This window comes from Theropithecus gelada, chromosome 6, assembly GCF_003255815.1.
Source record: "Theropithecus gelada isolate Dixy chromosome 6, Tgel_1.0, whole genome shotgun sequence".
NCBI classification, from domain to species: Eukaryota; Metazoa; Chordata; class Mammalia; order Primates; family Cercopithecidae; genus Theropithecus; species Theropithecus gelada.
Window position 1 is genome coordinate 32,649,757 of NC_037673.1, and position 27,322 is coordinate 32,677,078.

At 40.5% G+C, this 27,322-nt stretch overlaps 1 protein-coding gene across 5 annotated transcripts in view; it reads left to right on the forward strand.

Annotated features, from left to right (window-relative positions):
• NPR3 (natriuretic peptide receptor 3) overlaps nt 1-27,322 on the forward strand; it is an 82,586-nt gene that overhangs the window by 21,495 nt on the left and 33,769 nt on the right. For all 5 annotated transcript variants that reach the window (XM_025389166.1, XM_025389164.1, XM_025389165.1 and 2 more), the window contains one exon: nt 6,202-6,368. In XM_025389166.1, the coding sequence (XP_025244951.1) occupies nt 6,202-6,368 (167 nt within the window). The remainder of the gene's footprint in view (nt 1-6,201; nt 6,369-27,322) is intronic.

A 27,322-nucleotide genomic window follows, 5' to 3' on the forward strand; every position in this document is an offset into this window, starting at 1 on the left:
ACTTTTTCTAGGAAAAGGCCTCTGTTTTATTTTATTTATTTTATTATTTATTACTATTTTATTTTATTTGTTTTTTGAGACAGTTTCACTGTTGTCACCCAGGCTGGATTGCAATGGCATGATCTCAGCTCACTGCAACCTCTGCCTCCTGTGTTCAAGCAATTCTCCTGCCTCAGCCTCCCGAGTAGCTGGGATTATAGGCATGTGCCACTAAGCCCGGCTAATTTTTGTATTTTTAGTAGAGACAGGGTTTCACCATGTTGGCTAGGCTGGTCTCGAACTCCTGACCTCAGATGATCCACCTGCCTCAGCATGCCAAAGTGCTGGGATTACAGACGTGAGCCACCATGTCCGGCCAAGGCATCTAATTTTAGTCACTACTTATTTGATGTTGGATTGAAACAAACATATTGATAGAGTATCTATTTTTACTAATTACTAGACTGTTTGATCTTGGTGAGCACTCAAAAAAAGATTCTCAGATTTGCCCAAATTATGTGATTGCAGGAGTTCAGTGGGTAATATATTATAAGATAATTCAAGTGATTGAAAATAAGACATAGGTTAGGTTTTAAACATAGGTTTAAAAAAGTCTAGAAAGAAGGTAATATATATTGCCCCATAGAGCTTTTAAAGGCACCGATTGACATTTTGGTCCATTGGCATTACCTACTTAGAAGGTAGGTTAGGTGGGTAATTTATCTGGGCGATCCTGTCCAGAACTGTTATTATTGTAGAGCTTCCCTATCTTCCTGAGAACTCAGAGAGCACTAATTAAGATGAGAACAGAAGTTCAGTAGAGATTGGTGATGCACACAAATTAAATTATTTGACTGGCTAAAAATGGAAAAATAACAGAAAAACCAGGGAGAGATTAGAATTATGTTTTCCCATAAAAGTGATACATGTACATTAAAGTCAATTTGGAACATAGAAAAAAGAAAAAGAATTCTCACATAATTCATCAATCATAACAGCTGCTAAACAGCATTTTGGCACTTCCCCTTCTGATATTTTTTCCTTTGCTACATTTGTTTTTAACGTTTTTGTCAACCACTTTACATACAATTTTAAGTCTTAGAACACTCAAACTCTGATGAAATGAGTGTATGTTGGGTAGGGCGTTGGTATTTGGAGTCTGGCTTGTATTTGGATCTTGCTCCTATCATTTATTAGCTAAATGACTTTGGGCATGTTAATCTCCTTAAGCCTCAATTTCCTCATCTGTAAAATAGGGATTGTACTTAAATCTTTTTCAAAGAGTTGTTATGAGAATTAAAGAAACAAATACTGCAGGTTAGAACAGCTGTGTGGAGCGTGCACAATGGTAGCCCCCATTAAGGGGTGCTGTTATTAACAATGGGTGTAATTGGACCAGCCTAGCCATGGCAAGCATGTGACAGTGGGTCATTTGGAGAGGGTGGGGGTAAGCCAAGGAAGGCAGTGATTTTCTCTCCTTAAATGACCACCAGAGCTGAAGAGCCACAGTACTGTGGGGCCAGGCCAGGTGAATGCTAAGCATTCATTTCTTGGACAGACTCTGATGGCTCAGCTACTCATTCAGGTGATATATATTGAAAGTTTACTATGTGCTAGGTCCTATATAAGTACCGGGAACTAAAGGGAATACAGTACCTTTATTGGCTGCAGCTCTTCAGCCACAGGGTTGCTGGGCATAGGGCTTGGTGCTGAGCAGACTACTTTTCTCTTTCATAAGTATTCTGGACCCAGTGCGAGCTTGGGTGTTTAATACGGCATTAGTATCCACCACTCCTCTGCAAGTGCTGTCCTCAAGGTCACCAGTGAGCTTCTCATGACCAAATCCATTAGCCTTACCTGAGACCATGCTTCCATGCCTCCAAAGCTGTGCCACCCAATGGAACTTTCTGCAATGATGGCTGTGTTCTAGTCTGTGCTGCCCAATATGGTAGCCACTAGCCACATGCGGCATTGAGCGCTTTAAATATGGCAAGTGTGACTGAAGAGCTGAATTTTTAATTTTAATTGCATTTAAATAGTCACACATGTGGCTAGTGGCTCCTCCGTGAGACAGCACTGCTCTAGAGCATTCAATCTTGTCATCCATCCCTTTCTGGTAACCCTATGCTCTTAGCTTTGGCAACACAGCATTCTTCTGGTTCTCTGTTAGCTCCTCTCTGTCTCCTCTTACTCCTCTTGCCCACTAAAAATAGCATCCCCCCAAAGTGTCTGTGCTCTGCCCTTCTCCCTCTGCTTTCTGCACTGTCTTTCATGTCTGGCGAGGCAGCCCCTGGTTTCTAACTTGGAGCCGTGTGGAAATGACACCCAGCACGGTCTCTAATCCTCACTCCTCTTTTTGACTTCGGACTAGTGTTTCCACCTTTAGCCTGGTGGTCACTTGGACATTCTGCAGTCGCCTTGGATTTACCATACCCCTAACTGAAATCATCATTTCCATGTCCTCCTAACCCCCTCCTCCTCCACCCGGCTCTGTTGCTGCTTTACTGATAACCTGTTTTCCTTTTCTCCTTGGCGTCATCTGTGACGTGCCTCCCTCTCTGTTGTCCCTCACTCCCTAACTGTTGTACAGTCTTAAGATTCCTAACGCACAGCACTCTGCCTTTGTTCTCAAGGGCTCTCTTTTTTTGATAATAAAAGTCAAGGCTTATTGTTGAAAATTTACTATATTCAGAAAAATACCAAAAAGAAAAGAAAAGAAAAGAAAACTTGCGCATAATTGTAACCATCCCGAGAACCATTTTTAACATTTTTGGTGTGACTTCCCACATATAACCTTCCCTAACCTCTTGCCTGGATTACTGTGGCTGTGAATGCTTGGTGTCTCCCCCACCCTAATCCACTGCTATTTCCCAAGGCTGATTCTCATCATATCACTCTTCTGTTCTGCTCATAAATCTCCAGAGGCACCCAGTTGTCTACTGCATTAAGTTTGTCCCCACTGATGGGGCATCATGCCAAGCCGACCTCTGCTTTCCTAATGCTCAACAGCCCTGACATGGGAGATGTTACTGACACACCACAGTTAGAAATGCCCACAAAAGCAGGAACTCATAGTATCAGTTATGGTTAGAATAGATACCAATTTAGCTTGGCTTAAATTTATTAAGCACTACTATTTCCATCCTGTTTTTCTAGGAAGCAAAACTCCAGGCCAGGCTCGGTGGCTCATGCCTGTAATCCCAACACTTTGGGAGGCTGAGGCAGGTGGATCACTTGAGGTCAGGAGTTCGAAACCAGCCTGGCCAAGACAGTGAAACCGTGTCCCTAATAAAAATACAAAAATTAACTGGATGTGGTGGTGCATGTCTGTAATCCCAGTTACTTGGGAGGCTGAGGAAGGAGAATTGCTTGAACCCTGAAGGCAAAGGTTGCAGTGGGCTGAGATCATGCCACTGCACTCCAGCCTGGGTGACAGAGAGAGACTGTATCTCAATAAATAAATAAATAAATAAATAAATAAATAAATAAAATAAAATAAAAGAAAGAAAAAAAAGGAAAAAAAGAAAAGAAAAAAAAAAAAGGAAAACAAAAATCCAAAGCCATTACCTTTTAGATTGTGGTAGACAGATTTATTATACTGGATTTTGCTTCTTTGCAAATTAAAAAAGTTTTTGTCCATTTGGTTCCCTGAGATAGTTGCAGTTTCTAGTTCTATGTGTATTTTCTAATTACATAGCATACAAGTCTGTAGAGTTAAGCATTTCCCTTCTTAGACCCCTGGAGAAAACTTTTTTTCCAGAGCTGAAACTCGTACCCTCTTTGCTTGAGACATCACCTCTACTGAGTCTTGATACTTTGAGTCAATGAAAAATGAATCAATAACTATTTATTGCATGCCTGCAAGCAATGGGCTCCTCCATTGGACAAAGATGTCCTGAGCATTCTTAGAATTTGGGGTCTTCCTGGCGACGGACTTGGCCTCTTAACAAAGGCCATGCTGTATCTTGATGATTGAGCATCCAGCTGGTTTTGCCTGCTTGATGGCTCACTGGCCCGAGCATGGGTATGACTCTGCCCACACCGTTGCCTCCTCAGTGTCTGGGAGGTTTCATGGGAGAGGAGGAAGACTTTGTCAAGTTTTGCTCAGTGGCCTGAAAATTAATCTTGTGCTCAATGAGTACAGATTTAGTTCCTAATGAATTCTGTCCTCAGCTGTGTCTTATTTATCTTTTAACAGCTCCCTGGCACATGTAAGCAATTAATAAATGGTTGCTATTATTAGGATTATGATTATACAGATGCCTCTGCAAACATTTTCTTTGTCTCTGCCTTTTCTCGGGCTCTAGACTAAGTGCCCAGCTGCCTCCTGGCTGTCAGGCCCATTTGCACCTTGCCTGTGTTGTGATGTAGGCTCAGCCAAGCATGCCTTCCACCCTCCTCCCCTCCTATTAAAATCCTGTTCACACAGTTAGGACCTTTCTAATGCCTCTTCCTCACATGCAGCCTTCCCCCAGGTTAGAGCTCATTGCCTCTTCTTCTCTGCTTTGTGTTGTTTCTTGTACCCCCCGTAGTAAGCTGTGGTCCTACCTGTAATAACTTCAGTTGTTTACGTGTCACACCCTCAGCCTCTCGTTGAATGTGGTGGAGACTGTATTTACAATGCTCACCCTGCCGGTCTCAGGACCTTGTATAGTTCATACATGTTTGTCTGATTCACACTGTCATAGAAATTCCAAAGCCCCCAAGTCTTTGTTAAACTTCTTCAGGAAGAGTAGAGCGAGTGCCACAAAGTCCTGGCCGTATATCCCAGAGACATTCTCATGGCTTAGCTGTTGGGTTCGAGGCCTCTGCCAAGGATGAGGGGGCTGGCGCTGGACTCCGGCAGGTGGAGTTCCTTGTATTTTCAGAGATCACCAGGAATCATAATAATAGTTCATAGAAAAATAGCTTATTGTCAAAAGTTAGAGGTCCACCTTGTCTTTTGGGGCCCTGTAAGCCACATGTTTTCTGGAAAATAAAATAACGAAGAGAAAAGTAATTATTCTTACTCACATAATTTTTTGCTTTTGTAAAAGAGAGACCTGTGAAAGACTGGGATACCCAGCTTCTCACCGCATCAGTTTCCTTATCTGTAAAATAGAGAGGATCATAGTACCCATATCGCGGGGTCTTGTGAGGAGGAATTATTTTTATGCATATAAAGCGCTCAACAAATAGAGCTTTTATTATTATTTTATTATTTATTTTATTATTATTATTACATATGTGCTTAATAAATGTTAGCAATGTTAATTATTATTATTATATATATACACATACTTAATAAATGTTAGCAATTATTATATATGTACTTAATAAATGTCACCAATTTTTATCTTATTACCACTAATGCACTAATGGACATTGTCTAATAAATAATTTCTATGATGTTGCTAGCACTAGAGAGACACGAATCTTTGAGTTCACCTAAGCTACTGTTCACCCTGAAAAGATTCAAGAAATATCAATAATCTCAAACTTTTTTAACAGCACTAACTTTCTTTTTTTAAAATTATACTTTAAGTTCTGGGATATATGTACAGAACATGCAGGTTTGTTACATCGGTATACACGTGCCATGGTGGTTTGCTGCACACATCAACCCATCATCTACATTAGGTATTTCTCCTAATGTTATCCCTCCCCCAGCCCCCCACCTCCTGACAGGCCCTGGAGTGTGAAGTTCCCCTCCCTGTGTCCATGTGTTCTCATTGTTCAACTCCCACTTATGAGTAACATCACTAACTGTCTAATAGTTGTGCATATCCATTGTCGTGCATCGCTGTGACCTGCCGTCCCACCCACACATATCATCAGGTTTATTATGCCACACTAGCCACTTGATTCACCTGCATATTTGATCGTAGGTATTAAAAAAGAAGTGTGAATGGCAAGGAATAAAAACTGAATTCTTTCTTTTATAGTGCTGCAATTTTGGGGGTGGGGTAGAGCTGAAAATTGCAGTTACCTGGTTATTACAAGGCAATTACCTCAACAGTACTCTTCTTTCTTGCTCACGTTTCAAAGGAACACATGTGCAAAGGGCCTTCTTCTCCTTTAATGGTCTTGACATCGCATCATACCTAAGGGCAGAACTATGACAATACTTCTCTTCCTGGTTGCCAAAAGTAACATGCGGGGGGCACATCGCAGTTGTAAAGGCAGAATGGCCTCTTTTTGGTGGCTGGCTTGGAATTGCAAATATTTTTATTTCTTTCATAGGAGATGGCTCGTGGAAGAGAGGAGACAAACACGACTTTGAAGCTAAGCAAGCATACTCGTCCCTCCAGACAGTCACTCTGCTGAGGACAGTGAAACCCGAGTTTGAGAAGTTTTCCATGGAGGTGAAAAGTTCTGTTGAGAAACAAGGACTCAATATGGAGGATTACGTAAGTGCCTGATTATGAACCTAGCCTTCAGCATCCTGAAAACAGTCTTCTAATTAAATCAGAGATGACAGAGTGTCCCGTTCTGAGCCATTCAAAAATTCCTAGGTTCAGGTCTGAATTTCACTGTTGCCTTCTGTGTGTGTGTGTGTGTGTGTGTGTGTGTGTGTGTTTTCTTTCTGAGTGGTTTTCCTCCTTCCCTCCCAAATATACTCACTATCATCTCTACCCTTCACTTACACTTTTTCAGCTGCTGCAGGAAGGACCATTGCCATTTCATGGGCACTTGTGGTGGTGCTGAGTAGAATGTCTGTAGACTTCCATCACGTATTTGACTAAGAGGGTTTTGGGGGAGAAGAAGGATGAAGGAGTGCCAAAGGTTTGCATGCCTCATTTTTCCAAAACTTGGTGGCATTGGGTATTTGGGGTTTTAGGAGACATTTTCTTTTGGCAGCCTGGCTTAGCGTTCTGGCTAGTCTGCTTGTGGATGGTGTTGTCGCCTCTTTCTGCTGGAAGTTGCTTCCTACTCACATATTGCAGGACTTCACATTCCATTAGTGCTGTTGTTACTAGTGCATTTCAGGAGTGGACAAGAGTCAGAACCTTAGTTCAGACTGAGGATTAAGCAGAGGGACTCATCTAAGAGCTGGCACCGCAGGCAGCTGACCCCACCTCATTTGGCATCATTGTTTTGACTGCCTCTGACATGCTTTGCTGCATGGCCAACACACCACTCCTGTAAATCCTTTCTTAGAGCAGGATGAGCGGTGGGCACCTTGGACTAGTTGAGTAGGTGTGCTGGTCTTCAAAACGAATCACTCTACAGCATCCAAAACTGAAAAGGAGCACCTTCTTCCTTCTCTTCTTTTGTTTTGAGTCAGCATTTCGCTCTGTCCCAAACTCCTGGGCTAAAGCGATCCTCCCTGTTCAGCCTCCTGAGTAGCTGGGACCACAGGTGCACACCATCATGCCAGCTAATTAGGAGCACATTCTTAATGATAGGCATACGGCCTGGATAGTCCCTGCTCAAATTGGATAATGATCAACTTCATAAGAGATGGCCACTTCCAAACAGGGTTTCTCCTAGTTTCTCTACTTGAAGTACCACGGAGTACTGGCATTGGCCTCAGAGCTGCCTTCAGAGTCTAGGTCTAGCACTTCTGAGCTGTGTGATCTTGGGAAAATTGCTCCGTTTCCCCGATTCAAATTACTTGTTCTTGCTGGAGGATTTCGGATTATTTACCTGAAGCATTTAGCACTATCCCTGTCAGAAAGTTAGAACGAAATAAATGGTACCTCTTTTGTACCACTGTTTCAAGATTATACCTGTCTTTATAGGAATTTGTTATCAAATGGCATGCAAAGTGTCTTATACACATATTTATTAATGTTTTAAATGTTGCATATACTATACTCACATCATTTAAAATATCTTTTGACTTTTTAAATCAGTGCTGTCTGGTAGTTATACAACGTGAGCCAAAAAAGTGAGCCACATATATAATTTTAAATTTTCTAGTTGACACATTTGAAAAAGTGAAAAAAAAAAACAGGCGAAATTAATTTTAATAATATATTTCAATTAACACAATATAAACATAATATTTCAACATTTAATCAATTAAAAATTTTTAATGAGATGTTAATGTATTTCTTGTACTATGTCTTGGAAATCCAGTGTGATTTTACACTTACGGTGTGTGAAGCCCTTGTTCAAGTGCTCCACATGACATAGCCACACATGACTAGTGGCTACCATATTGGACAGCGTGTTCTGAATTATGAAAGAAGTAGGGTTTCTGCAACAGAGCCTACGTTTAAGGAAACATATGGTAGTGCTGTCATCATCCAAATCCTTTGTCTCAGAAACAAGAAAGAACACAAAAGGTATTGAACTTCCTTCAGTAGTGCTGCCACATGTAGGCTGGGTCGTTATTGAAGACATCAAACTCTTTTACATACGCCACTGTCTATTATTTTACTTTATTAGGTTCATATTAATTTTATGGTTTAAAAACTCAACAGTGGTGCCATGTTGTCTGGTTTCCTCTCATTGGGCAAAAGTTGGCATCCCAGCCAGGAGCAGTGGCTGACGTCTGTCATCCCAGCACTTTGGGAGCCTGAGGCAGGCGATTGTTTGAGCTCAGGTGTTGAACACCAGCTTGGGCAACATGGTGAAACCTCATCGCTACAAAAAATACAAAAATCAGCCAGGCATGGTGGCATGCACTTGTAGGCCCAGCTACTTGGGAAGCTGAGGTAGGAGGATCACCTGAACCCAGGGAGGTTGAGGCTGCTGCAGTGAGCCGTGATCGCACCACTGCGCTCCAGCCTGCGTGGCAGAGTAAGACTCTGTCTCAGAGAAAAAGTTGGCATCCCACTACTGGGTAATTCTTCTTGGTTATCTGTTATTCTGTGTTCATAATATTACATCTTATTTTAATGGTAGTTTAAGCAAAATCTCACTGGAAAGGTATACCTACTACAAAGCTTTATAGAACATTCCAAACCTAATAAGAGCACTGTAGAGATTCTTTGCAGCCCTAGATTACCATACTGCTTCCCTCTGATAGTGGGACTGTTAAAACTGACTTCATAAATAAGTAAAAATTAGAATTTTAAGTAGAAGTTGGAGCTAACTATAATAACTTATTTTAGTTCTGAAGATGTGTCCATCTGTTGTATGTATGTAGGTTTTAGTGGGGCTTTTTTTTTTTTTTTTTTTTTTTTTAAGATGAGGCCTCCCTGTGTTGCTCTGGCTGTTCGTGGGCTCAAGTGATCCTCCTGCCTTAGACTCTGGAGTAGGTGGGATTACAGGTGCACACCACCATGCCTGGCTGAGTTGGGCTCTTGTAAACACCAACTGCAGATGTTCATCAAGTTAGGTTAGACAGGTGGTCCTGGTGAGTATCATGGGAAGGAACTATGGGAGCCAAAGAGCCAGCACCTGATGTGGCTGGGTTCCCAGAGACTAGTCCTTGATCTAATGTGGTGGGAGAGCCTGTAGGAGTCTGGGGTCTTCTCTCTAGACTCAGTCTTTTTGCTTCTCTTACTTGTGCTAATGAGTTGTCTCATCTGCTTTCTTAGAACTCCAATTGATGACACCCATCGTGAGCTCTTCGTTCTCTACTATCCATCTCGAATTCAGTGACTTTGGTGGACTCTCATTTGTTCTAAAATTTACCATGCATTTCCAAAGAATCACATAATCTAGGAATAGTGGCAGTTTTGTTTCTTTCAAATTCTTCTACTTTTAAGGATGTTTAATTGAAAGTGTACTTAAGAAGCTGGGCACAGTGGTACATGCCTGTGTTCCCAGGTACTTGGGAAGCTGAGGTGGGAGGATCACTTGAGTCCAGGAGTTTGAGCCCAGACTGGGTAACATATCAACACCTCACCTCTAAAAAGATAAGTAAATAAAGTAATTTTTAAAAAGTATAATTAAGAGTGTGTATACTTAATTCAAGTATTAAGTATATTGAATTAAAATTAAGTATAATTAATTAAATTAAAACTTGGCCTTGAGTGGGATCCCAATACATGTTAAATATAAGCAGTGATAGTGGGTATCTTAACTTTAATGTAAAGAGTATATGCCAGAATTCATATCTGTTCACATCACCACTTAAGCATGATGTTTGCTGTGGAGTTTGGGGGACACTCTTTATTAGACTGGCAATTCCCTTTTCTCTCTTGTTAGTGAAGTTTTTTTCTTTGGCAAAATGATTCCTTGTAATATGATAACTGAAACAAAAATAGCACATCAAGCATCAAGGTTTGTATAATGTAGGTTAAGGAAAATCTTTGGACATAGGTTTTTTACTTTAGGTGTTACATGTCAAATGATACCACTGACTCTATTTCATATATGTTAGTATTGCATTCATCATATTACCATGTTGTCAGCATCCTTAAAAAGGTTATGATCTTCTGAAAATGAAAAATTTGAAACTTTAAAATATTTACAGACTATACTAAAGCATTGGGAGTATAGAGTAGCAATGACGGTTTTAGTAAAATTAATGTTCCATATTTTTAACTTACCAAATTTTGATGGATTAATGCCATTTTGTTTTGGTAAAATTGATCTCTTCTCTCCTCTATCCATCTCTTGCCCTCTCTCTTTTTAATTGACTTTTTAGTAGAGATAATTGCACATTTACATGCAGTTTTTTTTTTTTTTTTTTTTTTTTTGAGAGGGAGTCTCGCTCTGCCGCCCAGGCTGGAGTGCAGTGGTCAGATCTCAGCTCACTGCAAGCTCCGCCTCCCGGGTTCACGCCATTCTCCTGCCTCAGCCTCCCGAGTAGCTGGGACTACAGGCGCCCGCCACCGCGCCCGGCTAGCTTTTTGTATTTTTTAGTAGAGACGGGGTTTCACCGTGTTAGCCAGGATGGTCTCGATCTCCTGACCTGGTGATCCGCCCGTCTCGGCCTCCCAAAGTGCTGGGATTACAGGCTTGAGCCACCGGGACATGCAGTTTTAAGATGCAGTACAGAGAGATTCCTTGTATACATTTCCCAGTTTCCTGCAATGGTAACACTTTGGAAAATTTTAAGATCACAACTAGGACATTGACACGGATACAATGCAATTATTATGCTCAGATTTCCCAGTTTTACCTATACTCTTTGTGTGTGTGTGTGTGTATGTATTAAGTTCTATGCAATTTTATTCTGTGTATATTTTGAGTGTATGAATTTTATCAAATGTATATTCTTATACATATTGTGATACTCAGTGTTTCTTTATTCTGTTATAAAGTTGCGATGTGAGTTGCATTAGTAGATGTTTCTGATTGTAACCATTTATGCACTCCTAGAATAACCTAGGACCATCTCAACCTCAAGACTGAGTTGTTCTATTTCCCAGTTCACATTTTGGGGAATATACTTATGGTTGAACCTACACATGCCTGCCTAGCTGGAGATTTTCAGCCCGGGATGTCTCAAATGCTATTAGCAGCCTGTAAATTAGCTTCCCTGAGTCCAGTGTTCACTCTAGTTTTCCCTCAGCTTGGGTGGTGCATGTAAGTGGTGTGACAGAAAATACGGTTGTTTAGGGCTAGTCTATCACTGGAGCTGTAAGTGTTGCATATATTACAATTGTCTAGTCATTAGTACATGTATCTTATGATAGTGTCCCCACTATTCCTATGGGTAATATAATATTTTAAAAAAAGCAGGCCGGGCGCAGTGGCTCATGCCTGTAATCCCAGCATTTTGGGAGGCTGAGGCGGGAGGATCACGAGGTCAGGAGATCGAGACCACCCTGGCTAAAGTGGTGAAACCCCGTCTCTACTAAAAATACAAAAAATTAGCCAGGTGTGGTGGGCGCCTGTAGTCCCAGCTACTTGGGAGGCTGAGGCAGGAGAATGGCGTGAACCCAGGAGGCGGAGCTTGCAGTGAGCCAAGATTGCGCCTCTGCACTCCAGTCTGGGTGACAGAGCGAGACTCTGTCCCCCCTCCCAAAACAAAACAAAACAAAACAAAAAAACCAAAAATAGCATTTGTCTTTTTACTAGTGAACCAAGGGGAAATCTATTCCATTCTGATGCATTGTTTTTTTTTTTTTTTTGAGACAGAATCTCACTCTGTCACCAGGCTGGAATGCAGGGGCACAATCCCGGCTCACCGCAACCCTTGCCTCCTGGGTTCAAGCGATTCTCCTGCCTCAGCCTCCCAAGTAGTTGAGATTGCAGGCACATGCCACCACACCCGGCTACTTTTGTATTTTTAGTAGAGATGGGGTTTCACCATGGTGGTCTATATGGTCTTGATCTCTTGACCTTGTGATCTGCCTGCCTCAGCCTCCCAAAGTGCTGGGATTACAGGCGTGAGCCCTCTCGCCTGGCCTGCGTCATATTTTAATGAGGCCCAGTGGCCACCACTGGAGGCAGTGCAGCCCAGTGGTTAAATATGCAGGCTTGGGATTTGATAGACCTGGCTGCCTCTTACAATTCTTATCTTGGGCACCTTTCTGAGACGTAGTTCGTTAGTTTACTGGCTATCAAATGGGAAGCATAATTTTTGACTGACAAAGTTGTTCAAATAACTCAATAATTGTATAAAAATAATATAATATTCACCACAATGCCAGGCATTCATTGGATGGTAAGCATTCATTGGTGCTTGCCAATGATGAATACTAACCGTGACGAATACGTGGTAAGTATTCATCGGATGGTAGCTATCATTTCTCTTACTTTTGTTTCTTGTATTCCAGGCTGATCTATATGACACTCTTGTGTGCCTACTGCACGCAGTACTCTTACTCATCCTTCAGATTGTAACTCAAACACCACTTCCTCAGGACAGTCTTTCCCGACACCCCAGACTATGTCATGGTGCTCGGTTCCTTTCCATCACAGCACACCCCTTGGGTTGTAATTACACACTGATGTATGGGATTTTCTGATCACTCTTTGTCTCTTCTACTGTAAACTCTTCGAAAGCAAGAACTACTCTTATTTCTGCCCACGCTTGCATTCTCTTACTGTGTACATGGCATATAGGAAGTGGCCAAAGTACCTATTATTATTGTTATTATGGTTATTATTTTTGTTATTATTGAATAGAAAGGACATAAAATCAAACCCACTTCCTCTACAGTGGCAGAAACTGAGGCTGAGAAAGGTGGGGTGGGCTTTCCAAATGTAACTAGCATATTGCAGTCAGTACAGTGATGTTGGCTGGTGGTGGAGTCCTATGCTTAGACCTTATTGAGTACACAAAGCCAAGTATTCAGTTTCTCTTATGCCATGGGAGATAGTGTGGGGATAGTAATGAGGTTTTGCAGTGGGGGTTCTGAGGACCATCTGGAGGTCACCTGAAATCTAAAGTGAGAAGTAAAGCCCACTGCAGAGGTTCTCAAGTGTCAGTGGGGCTCTAAGTATGACTCAGACAAGTTTTTGCCAAGTACCTGCCTGGCCTTCTCTGGTGGTTTCTATTGGGTTGCCCATACGTGCAGTGGCCCTCACTCAAGGGCGTCTTGATGGTGGTGGTTGGCCTCTGCCCATGAACAGTTCCAATTCCAGAGCACTGGTATTTGGTTTTAGAATGCACTGTGTGGTGGCCAAGCCAAGATTAGTTGCATCCCTTGACTCCTGCCTGGGTCAGTGACTTTCTTTTTCCACTACATCAGTCTGACCCTTTTAACAACAATGTACCCCATAAGGGGGCAAACCCATGACCTGAAGATCATGTGTCTCAGGCTCTGCAAGTGAGCCTGGCAGCAACACAGGCTGAAGTATTTCCTTCCTTTCCCTGTGCCCCACTTGCCCAAATACACATATGTAAGATACTGGTTTCTCTCTCCTCTTTCAGACACTTGGCAAAGTCTGGCTAGGACTTCATCTCCTCTTCATCCTCAGTGACCTAGTTTTCCTATTTTTTTCTGAAGTGTAAACCATCATTCCTTTGATCATCAGATGCTGTTTACTGAGTGCTCCAGAAGTATGGATGTGAGCCTGATCCTGGAAAATGAGTGATCCCATCTGGGGTGGGATCCTTACCCCCTAAAAATACTTGAGCAGGTATATAAATATCCATGGCTGTGAGCTCTGGGGGCCCATGAGAGCTGTATTCCTATGCCAGCATGCACAAAAAAACAACATATACCTTACTGTAAAGCACTCTGACATGCTGGTGATAATCACAGGAGTCTGGACAGTTTATTTTGTAGCAGATCGAATGTGGCACATATGTGAAAATATCCATGTTTCTAGAGAATCAAAATTAAACACTGAGCTCATTTTGCTCTTTAGTAAGAGATACCTTTCAAATTCATTCATGTTTTCATGAGCTCGTTAGGTGGATGAGGGTTTCTTGACCTAGGGTGTGTTAATTCTTTATAATTATGTACAAAATGTTGTGTGTAAGTGTACATGTGTATACTTTTGGAGAGAAGAGTCAGCACCCGTCATCTGATTCTTAATGGGGGTCAATGTAGCAAAAAGTAGAAAATCATTGAACTAGACCATGGCTTGTCAATTTTCCATTCACCCAGTTACTGTCTTCAGCTGTGTTTATTCACATGGATAGGGCACTACAACATTGTGTATGTCAGGTTGCACTGAAAAATCACTCCTTGGAAGAAACTAAAGAAAGACCTAAATGCTGAACTGCTACCTTATCTTACATGATAAAAGCCATTAGTTTTATTTCTGAGACGAGAGACATACTCATTCATTCATTCTGTACCAGGGAGACAGTTCAGTCTTTTCAATTCCCAGTGTTTTTGCATTATGCTTTTAAGAGTAGACTTAAATTTGTCCCTGCTACTATTTCCCATGTTAGACTGAGTCAGTGTTGGAGACACATTTTCCTCTCAGTCAGCTGATTTGGCTTTTCTGGCCTGTAAATTCCACTTTTGGCTTGACCCACTCTCCTGATTGTGTTTGGCACTTTTGAGACCCATTCGCTGCCTGGCCCTTTAAAAGTTGGTTCTGTCTTTGGGTGAAGTTCACACTCCTTCCCTCATATTGTTGTTGTTTAAGTCAAAATAATACACAACTTTGTAGATTGAAAGGGCCCAATATAATGAATTGAAGAAAAGCCCACAATGAATTAAAAACACATTCATGGCCGGGCGCGGTGGCTCAAGCCTGTAATCCCAGCACTTTGGGAGGCCGAGACGGGCGGATCACGAGGTCGGGAGATCGAGACCATCCTGGCTAACACGGTGAAACCCCGTCTCTACTAAAAAATACAAAAAACTAGCCGGGCGAGGTGACGGGCGCCTGTAGTCCCAGCTACACGGGAGGCTGAGGCAGGAGAATGGCGTAAACCCGGGAGGCGGAGCTTGCAGTGAGCTGAGATCCGGCCACTGCACTCCAGCCTGGGCGACAGAGCGAGACTCCGTCTCAAAAAAAAAAAAAAAAAAAAGAAAAAAGAAAAAAAACACATTCATAGTACTAAAGAGTTATAGATAAACATGAATCTTCTTTTCTGCCCTTCTCTACTTCTAACTCCCATTTCCCTAGAGACAGTCATCACTAATGTTTTATCTGCTTTTCTGCTGTTTCTCTCCATATTTCTAAAATTGATTATTTATATTGCTGTTTTTGATAGTAAAAATTTTGATATTATCTCTTGACTTCCTAAAGTGGAAAAAGATTTAGCTAGCTCTTTTATGTATTCTTTCTCTGCCAGTTCTTCCTTTTCCTTCTACCTTCCCAATATTTTATAACATAGTTTCTGGTTAAAAATACATTCATAAAATAAAATGTGAAGAAAAGCTAAAAAAATTCAGAACTTTTGTTATTATGACCATATAAATACTTATAGTAGAACCATAGAGTATTCTATAATTACATAGCCTTTCCAGTACAGCTTTTTGTTTTCTCTGACCTTACTAATTGCCTTAGTTTTTTATTTGCTTCTGTGTCTGTGTAGTTCTTACTCTTTCATTTTCACTCTCTCAGCCAAACATTTTAGATAATGTCAATTTTTTAAATCCTTTATCGTCCTGCTCTAATCTAGAATAATTTATTTCTCCAATACTACCTGGAAATGTCCTACAGTTCTCTCCTATATTATATCTCTTTTCTTGGGTATCATATCTCCTTCTTTCTTAAATTTCCCCTTAGTTTTGAAGAAGAAAGGAGGCATGCATCAAAAATCTTTTTTTTTTTTTTTTTTTTTTTTTTTTTTTTGAGATGGGGTCTCACTCTGTCACCCAGGCTGGAGTGCAGTGGTGTCATCTCAGCTCACTGCAACCTCCACCTCTGGCACTTAATAGATCCTCACACCTCAACCTTCTGTGTAGCTAGGACTATAGGCTACATTTTTAGTATTTTTAGTAGAGACAGGGTTTCATCATGTTGCCTGAGCTGGTCTCGAATTCCTGGGCTCAAGTAATCCTCCCACTTTGGCCTCCCAAAGTCCTGGGATTACAGGTATGAGCCATCATGCCTGGAAGGAAAATCTTTTGGGACTTTGAGTATCAGAAAACATTTTGTTTTAGTCTTACATTTAATTGACAGTTTAGCTGGGTATAACATTTTCTTTGAATATTAATTTCCCTCAAAATTTTGATGCTGTTACTCTACTGTTTTGTGGCTGTTAGTGTTACCATTCTGATTATTTATCTTTTTCATGCTTTCTTTTTTCTCCAGCTCTAGAAGCTTTTAGTATTTTCTCTTTCTTGTTGATTGTATCAGTAAGGATCTAGTCAGGAAAATAGAGCCTATGCCAGGTGATTCAACAAGGATTTAATACAAGGAATTACCTTTAAGGTGTAGAAAGAGCTGAGATACCAAATGGCGGAATAAGGCAAGCCAGAGATTAGCAACAGCAGAAAGCCATTACCACCTGTAGAGCTGGAAGGACCACGGAAGAGATAGTTTTCCCAAGACTCCAAAGTTATGGTTGCCATTGGGAGATAAAAGGATAGAGTAAATGCAGCTTCTTCTAAAGATGCTGCCCAAGGCAAAGGGAAAGTGGGAGAAATATCCTGGCTTTTTTCTTCTTTCTGGTAGGACCAGAAAGAAGTGCTTCTTCTTGGCTGAACCAACTAGATGTCAGCTGACAGGGAAAGGGACCTGGAGGAGTTATTTTCATACGATATAGGGCACAGCAAAGCAGATGAAGGGAGGGGAATGAATTGGAGGGGAATGAAATAGGCAGACAACTAGATTCACTGGTATTCTGAAATTTCACAATAATATGAGCGTTTTTACATCCCTGTTATGAGCACTTTTTGCTTGCCTTTTCTGGAACTTTAAAATGGGATGTTGGCTCTTCTCAGTTGATTCTCTAATTTTCTCTCCTATTTTCCAACTCTTCTTTTTTCTTTTACTTTCTGAGAAATTGACTCACCTTTACCTTCCAGCTTATTTATTGAATTTTTAATTTTTGCTATCATATTTTTAATTTTCAAGAGCTCTCTCTTGTTTTCTGTGCCCCCTCTTTTTAAAAGACAGCACCTTGACTTGTTTCCTGTATACAATAGTTTATCTTTCTGAGTGCATGCTTTCATCAGTTGTAGAATACAATTTAAAAAATATTTTAACTTATCCAAAGTTGAGATTCATTTTATAATTGGTGGACTGTCATAATTTAATAAGTAGAATATTTTCCTTCTAAGGACAACTTAGAAAAAAAGGTGCTTCTTACAATTGCAGGTATATTACATTTGTTGAGATAAGGTTTTTTCCTCTGAGAACTAAATCAGAAGAAAAAAAAGAGACAAGTTTTTTGAAAAAATTTTCTTTTACTTTCTGCATAGTGTACGCCTTTCAGGTTCATTTTTTTTCTATTAATTTTGATCTCTTTCTCTTATAAACTTTTCTTAAACTTTTGGTAATCCTTAGCTGTCTGTTTATATTTAAGGGTGAGCCACTATGGAGCTTTCCTGGAAAGCTGTGTGTGTATGAGTGGAACTTGTTATAATAATGTATTAAGCTTGTTATTCAAAGGATTATCCCAAATATGAATATCTGGAAGTTAGTTGCTTATCTTAGGTTGGTCAGTTTTACTACAAAATTCTCCTCCAAATTCCTTCTTGAGGGTCATAAGGCTGCCCTATATTCTGGGGGCCCAGGGAGTGAGAGTCTTACCTTTAGGACAGCAGACTTATTACTTAAACCCAATTTTCAGTTTTATGCTTCACCCAGTCTTCAGTTGTGCCTGGTACCTTCCTGTTCAGATCTTCTTTGCTTCAACATCTTCAGACAATAAAACTAAAGCCTTTTGCCTAAATGGGATGGGGCACTTTCTTCTCTGTATAAGGTTAGGGAGGAGATCCGACTCAGTTTAAGGTTGAAAAATGGGATATTTATATAAAAATAATTATGAGAGCTCTTATACAGACTTTCAACTAGTCTTGCTATTTTCAGTGCCACTGCATCCCCCACCTCCAGAGGTAGCAGTGGCTCCAGTTCTAGAGTCTCTGAACTGGAATGGCTTTGTTTCTTGTTGGAGTTCCCTGCTACCCTCCTGCGTACACTTTGGTTATAGTTTTTCAGTTCTATTGAGTCAGTTACTTTTCCCAACTTCCAGCATTTTGTTGATATTTCTTTTCTTTTCTTTTTTTTTTTGAGATAGAGTCTTGCTCTGTCACCCAGGCTGGAGTGCAGTGGCGCGATCTCAGCTCACTGCAACCTCTGCCTCCCAGGTTCAGCAATTCTCCTGCTTCAGCCTCCCGTGTAGCTGAGACTATGGGCGCCGTCTAGCATGCATGACTAATTTTTGTACTTTTAGTAGAGACAGGGTTTCACCATGTTGGTCAGGCTTGTCTCGAACTTCCAACCTCAGGTAATCCACCCACCTCAACCTCCCAAAGTGCTGGGATTACAGGCATGAGCTGCTGTGCCCAGCTTGTTGATATTTCTTATCTGCTATTTCCTTTCTGTACTCTTTAGACTTGTAGGTTTATGCCTTAAAACATTTATTTATTTCATTTTGGTGGGGATTTTAGAAGGAATCTGTGTTTATATGGCTGTGATTTACCTGAAGTCTCTTCTGTATTGTTGACTTTCAGTACCACGCAAGTGTTCAAAGATGGTGGTGCCATTTTTTGTGGGGTGGAGGTGGGGTGGGGAATAATCTTACCAAAGCAGGGGTAAGAGAGACAGGATGTGTTTGAGGGAATGAGTGAACACATGTTTTGGTCCGAAATGCCCTAGCTCCTTTAGAAATTCCCATTTGGTTATAGCTTCCTTCTAAGGACCGCTTTTCTTCATTTACTAGCTCAGTACATTCTTTTACCCTTGTGGACATACCTGACTTCTGTGATTCTTTAAAAGCAACTACAGACAAGCAAAACACATGAACAATAATGCATACCAATTTGGTGGCCTGCGGGTTTGTCATCTTGGTGTATGAAGACTGCTGATTTTACTTTGTGTCTGGAGCTGTTTCCTTTAACATAGCTCTTTGTCGGCTTTTAAAACTGAGTGTTTTGTACATGGACAGGAACATCATCTAGGGATCCTGTTCCCAGTGTAAGGAGACTTTTTAGGTTTTAACGTAGATTTTAAAAAATTGAGCTGATTCAATTTTAAGGTGAAAAAAAGGGATATTTACATAAAAATAATTGGAGATGTTTGTGTCCTGGCAGGTTATTTGTAGTTTATCACAGTGTAATGTAGCAATTTTATACCCTTTCTAGAATCTGTTAGAACTCTTTTGTTGTAAAATAAGACAGAAAAAAGGTGAAAAATATTTGAGGATATAAACTTGTTGAAAGGGCCCCAGTTACCTTCCATTGTACCTTAGAGATTCTGAAATGAATCCACCCTGTAGTAATCCTTGTTGCAGACAGCGTCCTTCTAGCGCCAAAGGAGGGAGGGCAGGGTCCTGACTGTGGCCAATCACAGTGGACTTGGGCCGAGAAAGCCCTTGGCTAGGTCCCTCGTCTTCCTGGTGCTTCCTCTGTTGTGCAGCCAGAGATTCGGACCCCCACCACAAGGGGCCTTCCCATTCCCAGGATTTTGTTATTACATGCAGGCAAACAGTGTTTTTCTAATAGTCTTAAATTTAGAGACTGAGTTTCATTGTTGTTATCTGGGTATGGAATTTACTTAGCCCTTACTGACAAATCAGAGTCCCAATAATCACAGTCACCACTTCTCACCCCCCATCTGAGGAGAATGTTTTAACAATCAAGTATTCTGCTGCTTGTAACACTACATCAGAAACATCTCTTGGAAATTTTCATTACTCAAGCTTTAAAATACAAAGGGCCAGCATTTCTTCAGCTCTAAACTGTCACCGTTCTATGGTGTGTAACTGTTTCTCAATGCAAAACCTACTGTTGTATACACAAATTAAGTAATTGCAATGTTCTGTGTCCAATTTGTGTTTGCAAAGATACAGTTGTGTAGTTATGCAAACGTAAAATTAGAGCCTAGTTTTTAAAAGTGGGTCAGAATTTCTCCAATGAATTTCAGAGTTTGGATTTTTTTTGCTTTGTTTTGTTTCATTAAAGTTGTGTTAGTTATAAAGAACATGTAAAGTACATTTTAAATAAAATAATGTTGCATCCTTAATACTTTGGCTTTCAAATTCAGTTTTACGTTTATTACTGTGACCTCTGTTCTTGTTTTTGGGGTAGAATTTGGTAAATGCTGTTTTTATTTCTAACCAGGTATTCTGAGCAGGGGGTGATTTTATAACTGTGGATATTTTCCCATTTGAGGTTAGCAGGCCACCCATAGCTTGTTTTTTCTCCTCATTTAGAAGTGAAAATTTAACTAATTAAACAAACACCCCAGTAGTAACCAATGCACAGCAGTATTGATAGGGAGGTGGGATGTGTGTTTGGGCGTTCCCTCTCTCCCAGGTCTCCCTCTGACACTCAAATATGAAACAAGAGGTTGAGGAGCAGGTGGTTTATCTAGCCAAGGTGTTTGAAAGGGACTGGTTTTAATAAGTAATTGTTTAGAATAGCCAGACGTCACATGTTGGAAAGTCTAAAATGTTGAAAAACAATGCTCTAATTTCCTTAAATGAGGAAGAAGTGTCAGCATTAAAGCTGTTTAAATCAACTTGGGGCTAGGCACGGTGGTTCACACCTGTAATCCCAGCACTTTGGGAGGCTGAGCCGGGTGGATCACCTGAGGCTGGGAGTTCAAGACCAGCCTGGCCAACATAGTGAAACCCCATCTCTACTAAAAATTCACAAAAGTTAGCTGGGTGTGGTGGTGGGCGCCTGTAATTCCAGCTACTCGGGAGGCTGAGGCAGGAGAATCACTTGAACCCAGGAGGTGGAGGTTGCAGTGAGCCAAGATCACGCCATTGCAATCCAACCCGGGCAACAAGAGCGAGACTCAGTCTCCAAAAAACAAAAACAAAAACAAAAAACTGACTTGGATTTTGATACTAGTTTTGCACAGAAGCAGCATGGGAGGTGATATTATTTGAAAAGTTATCGGATCATCAGTAAAATCTTGGCCAGACACTTCCTGCCCTCTTGTCTTGTACAATATCATTTAATTGGAATTGTATACTCCTACATAAAAAATTCTAAGCTAATGGGAGAAGCTAATGGGAGAAAATAAAATGAAGCCGTATTCGCCCCGCTTCCAGCGAGACGGCAAGGCTGAGCTGCATCTGGATAGAAGGAGGCTTTCCCCTCCCCTCCTTCGCCCTCACCCCCTTTCTTTCAAGTCAGCCAGGGAGTAATTTGTCCATATATAAAGGTCCTTTCAGGCACTGGAGGGCTTTGCTAATTGTATTTGAGAGAATAAAGGTAAACCACAAGTTGGCTTTTAACAACAGAAAAATAATGAGTTCGCATGGCAACATGTTTAGTAAGATTAGTTTTATTAGGAAAATGTAATCAAGTGGACTGAGGTCTTGCAGGAGGAATGGCTGATGAAAAGCCATTCATTTTCTCTAGCTAAAGAACTATCAGTTGGTGTTCAGAATATATTTAAATAAACAGGTATTTAAATCTAAAAAATATATGTTCCTCCCATTTTCTTGGACTAAAAGGGAAACTTGTTTATTCCACTAACATTTAATTAACTTTAGTTGTGCTAAATCAGAATATTTGAAGAACTTGGGAATCTCCTGATTAGAGTGCTTTTTGTTTGATTGTAAATAAGTATTTGCTTGCAATTGGCACATATTGGCAGGTGTGGATTTATTAATTTCAAAAATACTATTGAAGTGGTACAATCTGAAAATGTGAAGAGCCACGATACCTGTGAAAACAGTCTTTTCCAAGCAATGAGCTTCATTTTGCCCTTCTGAAAGATAGTCACTGGTTTTTTTCCATTATGTGTGGTGATGTAGTTAATTTCAGTTAGAAAGATGTTTTGTACTAATGGTGACAATACACTTAAATATGCATGAGTAAAATAGCAATGCAGTGTGGGAATATGTTTCATAATTGAAATGCTATGCTATTTTCTTTTCTTTTTTTTTTTTTTTTTTTCCTGTATGAAGGAGAAGGGCACTTTAGTTAATTTGGCCAACTTCTTCACAATTGAAACACAATTTAAATTCTTGTTAGAATAGTCCAATCACTTAAAATATGGACTATAGACACATGACCAGTTCAGCCTGTAGAAAGAACATGTATCAGCTCCAGTAGTTATACCCGTCAGTGTAACTGAAGGAGTCTGAGGCAAATCTGTAGAGGATAAAAGCTCAGATTTCCTTTTTATTTCCTGTCTTTCTTACCCCTTTCAATGCCTCTGAGCACCTCAGGGTCTCAGCATCCTTTTTTTTTTTTTTTTTTTAACTTGGTGAGGAACTCTTATATTAGAGGCTCAGTAGATTAGCTTTACCAGGACATTGCATTTAAAGGAGGGACCTGGGAAAGGAAGGCTTAAAGTAAACAAATTTAAAGGTGATTTTTTGCTGTCAGTCACAGGAGATGAGAGTGTCCCTCAAATGCCAGGATTTACTCCTTTGGTAAGAGAGCCCTGGCCGGGCGCGGTGGCTCAAGCCTGTAATCCCAGCACTTTGGGAGGCCGAGACGGGTGGATCACGAGGTCAGGAGATCGAGACCATCCTGGCTAACACGGTGAAACCCTGTGTAGCCGGGCGAGGTGGCGGGCGTCTGTAGTCCCAGCTACTCGGGAGGCTGAGGCTGGAGAATGGCGTGAACCCGGGAGGCGGAGCTTGCAGTGAGCTGAGATCCTGCCACTGCACTCTAGCCTGGGCTGCAGAGCGAGACTCCGTCTCAAAAAAAAAAAAAAAAAAAAAAAAAAAAAAAAAAAAAAAAAGAGAGCCCTGCTCATGAGACACGTCTTCAGTCAGACCACCTGATGGCCACATTCACAGCTGAAACTCCCTTGCATGAAGTTTTGCATTGCACTAGTAAAGCAGAAGCAAAATTACTCTGCATTTTAGATCATTTGACAGCACCCAGAAAAGCATGCCCATGTAGTCAGCCTTCCAGCTTGGAAGAAGAGAGACTGACAGGCCACTGCCAGCTTCCTTGGCCACGGTACTAACCAAGGACTCTGGTGTTTGATGCTGACAGCAGCCAAAGATTTTTAAAGTCTTAGGGCAGAGTTCTGGTTCATAAGGTCTGGCCATTGATGCTGCTATCCATGTGGGTAGATGTGGTGGAGGAGCCCAAGGTAGTGGTTCAATAAATATTAATTGATGGGCTTTAAAATAATCGATGACCTGAGGGTGTGCCAGCTGGTGTGCCAGAGACTTTAATTTGTTAAATGAAGTAAACCACACTGAGTTGCTCTTGGAAGTTATGAAAAATGATTGTAAAGGGGTTTTTTTTTTTTTTCCTTTTTTAAGCTCAAGCACTTTGAGTGATAGTATCCAAAGAAAACAGCCCAGCAGCCGAGTGCAGAACCTCCCTGTGGCCCTGCAAGCAGTGTGTATGTAGTAACAGTTTTAAGTGATATCCTTTCTGGGGTCCAGCCAATTGTTAACAGAGAGGAACTGGAATAATATATTGCTGGGGACTCAGCCCTCTTACTGATTGTAACATTTCAAAGGAGCTCAAGCTGCAGGAAATTAGTTTGGATTAGTATTTGTCTTCTGATTTTTTTTCTCCTCTGGAGAAAAAAACTTGTTTCTTCTATAAAGATCTTTAAAAATCTTGCCCCACAGACTGTGATTTGGAAGTGGGGGGCGGGTGCACAGAGGGTTATGTTTTGTATAATAAACAATATGACTATTGGCCTGAATTTGAAGACCTTTATTAATTATTTCTTCTACCCAGATATCTCTATGTGGGATAATTACTAAATCACTGGTGTTGGACAGCTGTGTTTCTACCCTGTCTTAAAGATCTTAAAGAGATTTAATTTCTTTGTTAGTCAACAATTCTGTGTGAGATTGACATACCAATTTTCCCACTGTTGCCACACATACTACATTCATTTCGATCTTAGGTTATTTTTCCTTTTCTGTGCTCAGTGGTGACATATATTTATGGTAACCGTATGTTCAAGAATTCCTTGGATTAAACAGATTTCAGATGCGGTTTATTTGACCTCTCAGTGCACATATATTTTTGCTAACCACTTGACTCTCCCTATCAGCACGCATATAGTTAAGCCTGAAGATGGTTGGTGGTTGAACCCATATACGCACACTCCAGCACTCACTGAGCTCCTCCTCTGGGTAAGGTATTGTACTACGTGCTGCGAGGACAATTTAGCACCTGTGTTAGGGGCCCCTCGTGGGTCAAAATAGATGAGCAGAGACGAACCTCTTAAGTGAGGCAAATACAGGAAATCCAGGCTTAGAATTAGAGATGCATTAGACACGTTTAAGGAATAGTGAAATAACCCCACTTGAATGGAGGGATTCTTAGAGGAGCGGTTTGGAAAGATCTGTGTCTTTTTGAGATTTGTTCCTTCCTTGACTGCCAAAACACCGTCATCTCCAAGTTCTCTACCTACATTGCCGCATCCTTCTTAGTCGTCTTTGATGACGCCTGTTTTTTACTTACTCCACGAATACTGATGTTTCCCAAACTTTTTCCCTTGGCCCTTTTCTCTCTAAACACTGTTTCTAGGCAACACATCTGCTTGCCTGAGCAGGATGTTCACCTCTATGTGGATAACACCTAACCTTCTATCTCAGACTCCAACCTGTCTCCTGAGTGACAGCCCCACTTCCAGTTTCCCGCTGGCACCTCTGCCTGAATAGCACTGTGTCTATCTATATCACCTTCTTTTTGGAGACTGCTCCATTCAGAGTTCTGTGACCAAGCCTAGAAGCGGAATCAAGGAAGATGAAAGTCTGAGTTCAAAGAGCTTATTTTGCCCACAGAAGAATGTAGGAAGGCAAGGGGATAGTAGTAAAAAGTATGATTTCCAAGGATTTTGAAAATCGAGCTGTTTCAGGTGATAATAAGGTCTATGGGCTTGCTACCCAAAGTGTGGTCTATGGACCGGTGGCATTAGCATCACATGGGAGATTATAGAACTGAAGAATCATAGTCCCCCATTCCTCAGACCTACTGAATCATGATCTGCATTTGAACAAAATCCTCAGGGAACACTGTCTGCATATTAAAGTCTGGGAGACATTGGTAGAGAGTATGTGCATAAAAGTGAATTGACGAAATTAAATGGAGATGAAAAAATGGCGGGGAAGGAACCAAGAGGCTGCGGTGTTGAATGAATGGATAACGGACAGGGACATTGAAGTGGCTCACCACGAATGCAATAGAATGTGGGTGCAGAAGAAGAATGTGAGCTGACTTCTGACCTCCGTAATGTATTCATTATGCCCTGAGAGTGAGGGAGGGCACTTGTATCAGATGATAGTGATATTTCACATATAAGAGTTTTGATGCCTCAGTTCTTTGAGAACACTGGTTAAGATGATTTTTTTTCCCTTTAAATTCTGCATCTCAGCTCTTAAAAAATTATAGCAGATCCTTAAATAATGATGAATTGGCTTTGTCAGCAGTGGATCTAAAGAGATTAGCCTCCTTTTCTGGCCTTATGTCAATTTACAAAATTATTTTCAACAACCCTAAGGCTGACTTTAACAAATCTAATATCCAATGTTACCTTTTTTTTTCATAGTTCATATTTTCCTGACAGTTAATTAAAAGTTGTGTTTGCTAGGGCAAATTTCTTTCTTTCTGTTAATCCCACCTGATATGCGGATAACATCTTGGAACTCTTTATACTTGCTAGAGAATCATATCAAGTCTTCTAAAGAAGAGACTGATATACTTGGAGTTCTACCCCTGGGTGTAAGTTAGGTGTTTAGGGAAGTGTGTTGCTTGATAAACACATGGACACTGATGTTGAAGGTGCTTGTTTGGTGTTAGGAGACTTCAGTTCTAGTTGCAGCTCCATCTTTCCCTCTGCATGATGTTGGGTGAATCAGGCTACTGTTGTGGGCTTCAGTTTCTCATGTACACAGTATACTGGTTGTACTGTATGAGGTCTAAATTCCCCTCCAGTTGTAAAATTTTGTGATCTATAAGCCTGTTAAGAATTCCTATAATGTTGAGGTAATGCATCCCCCTAAGACATGTACCCAGGAGTCTCTCTTGTATGGTGGCCAGTCTATTTATTGGGCTCAGGTCATTCTACCTTTCAAAATATTGAGAATATCTTTATGATTCCAAATCATGATACATCTGCATCTGGAATACTCTGTATAGTTTTGGTAAATTTCTTAAGAGAAATAAGTCTTACCACATTAGTAGAGTATATTAGCCTTAAAGGTTTCGAAAAAGAAATAGAGTATCTTTTAATTGCCCAAAGGAGTGAAACAATTTTCTTATAAAATAGGCTAAAAAGATCAGTCTCTTTAAAATATATAAGATATAGCATGACCCAACCTTGTGAAGACTATGGGGCATTTCTTGAAATTTGAAGACAATGGAATTCTCAAACTGAAGGGATACTTTCAGGATAATTATAATGAATTATTATTTTTCCTGATAGCTAATAAGCATATAAAATTCATTATTTCCATAGTTTCCAAAGACTTTTAAGTGGGTTCCAGAATGATTTAAATCAGTTCAGTATGATGGATTGCAAATGGGAATAAGAGAGTGTTGATCATTGGTGTGTTACCCTATCCTTTTAGGTTGACATTTGAGATCTACAAATGTCTTTTTCTTTAAAAAAAGAATTATTTTCGTTAAATGATGAGAAACCAGTACTAGACTGGACAAAAATACAAATGTTGACCTTATTATTAATGGTTTTTCATGTGTTCTAAAGGTACGGACTGTGGAAAAGCTTCTACAATTTTCTAGGCTTAGGTTGTTCATTTAGGAAATTGATTAATACGCAAAACTATAAAAAATGGCAAATTTCAAATATACACAAATAGAAAGCCCAGTAAAGGGAAACACCGTGACCCCATCACTCAGATCCTACAATTATCAGCTTGATCTAATTTGATTTATAACCTTTTCCCTACTCTCACATCCTGAAAATTTTGAGGCAGATCTAAGACATCATGATTTCATCTGTAAATATTTTAGTATGTGTTTAAAAGATAAGGTTCTTTATTATTTTGTTAAAATTTGTATGGAATGAAATATATAGATCT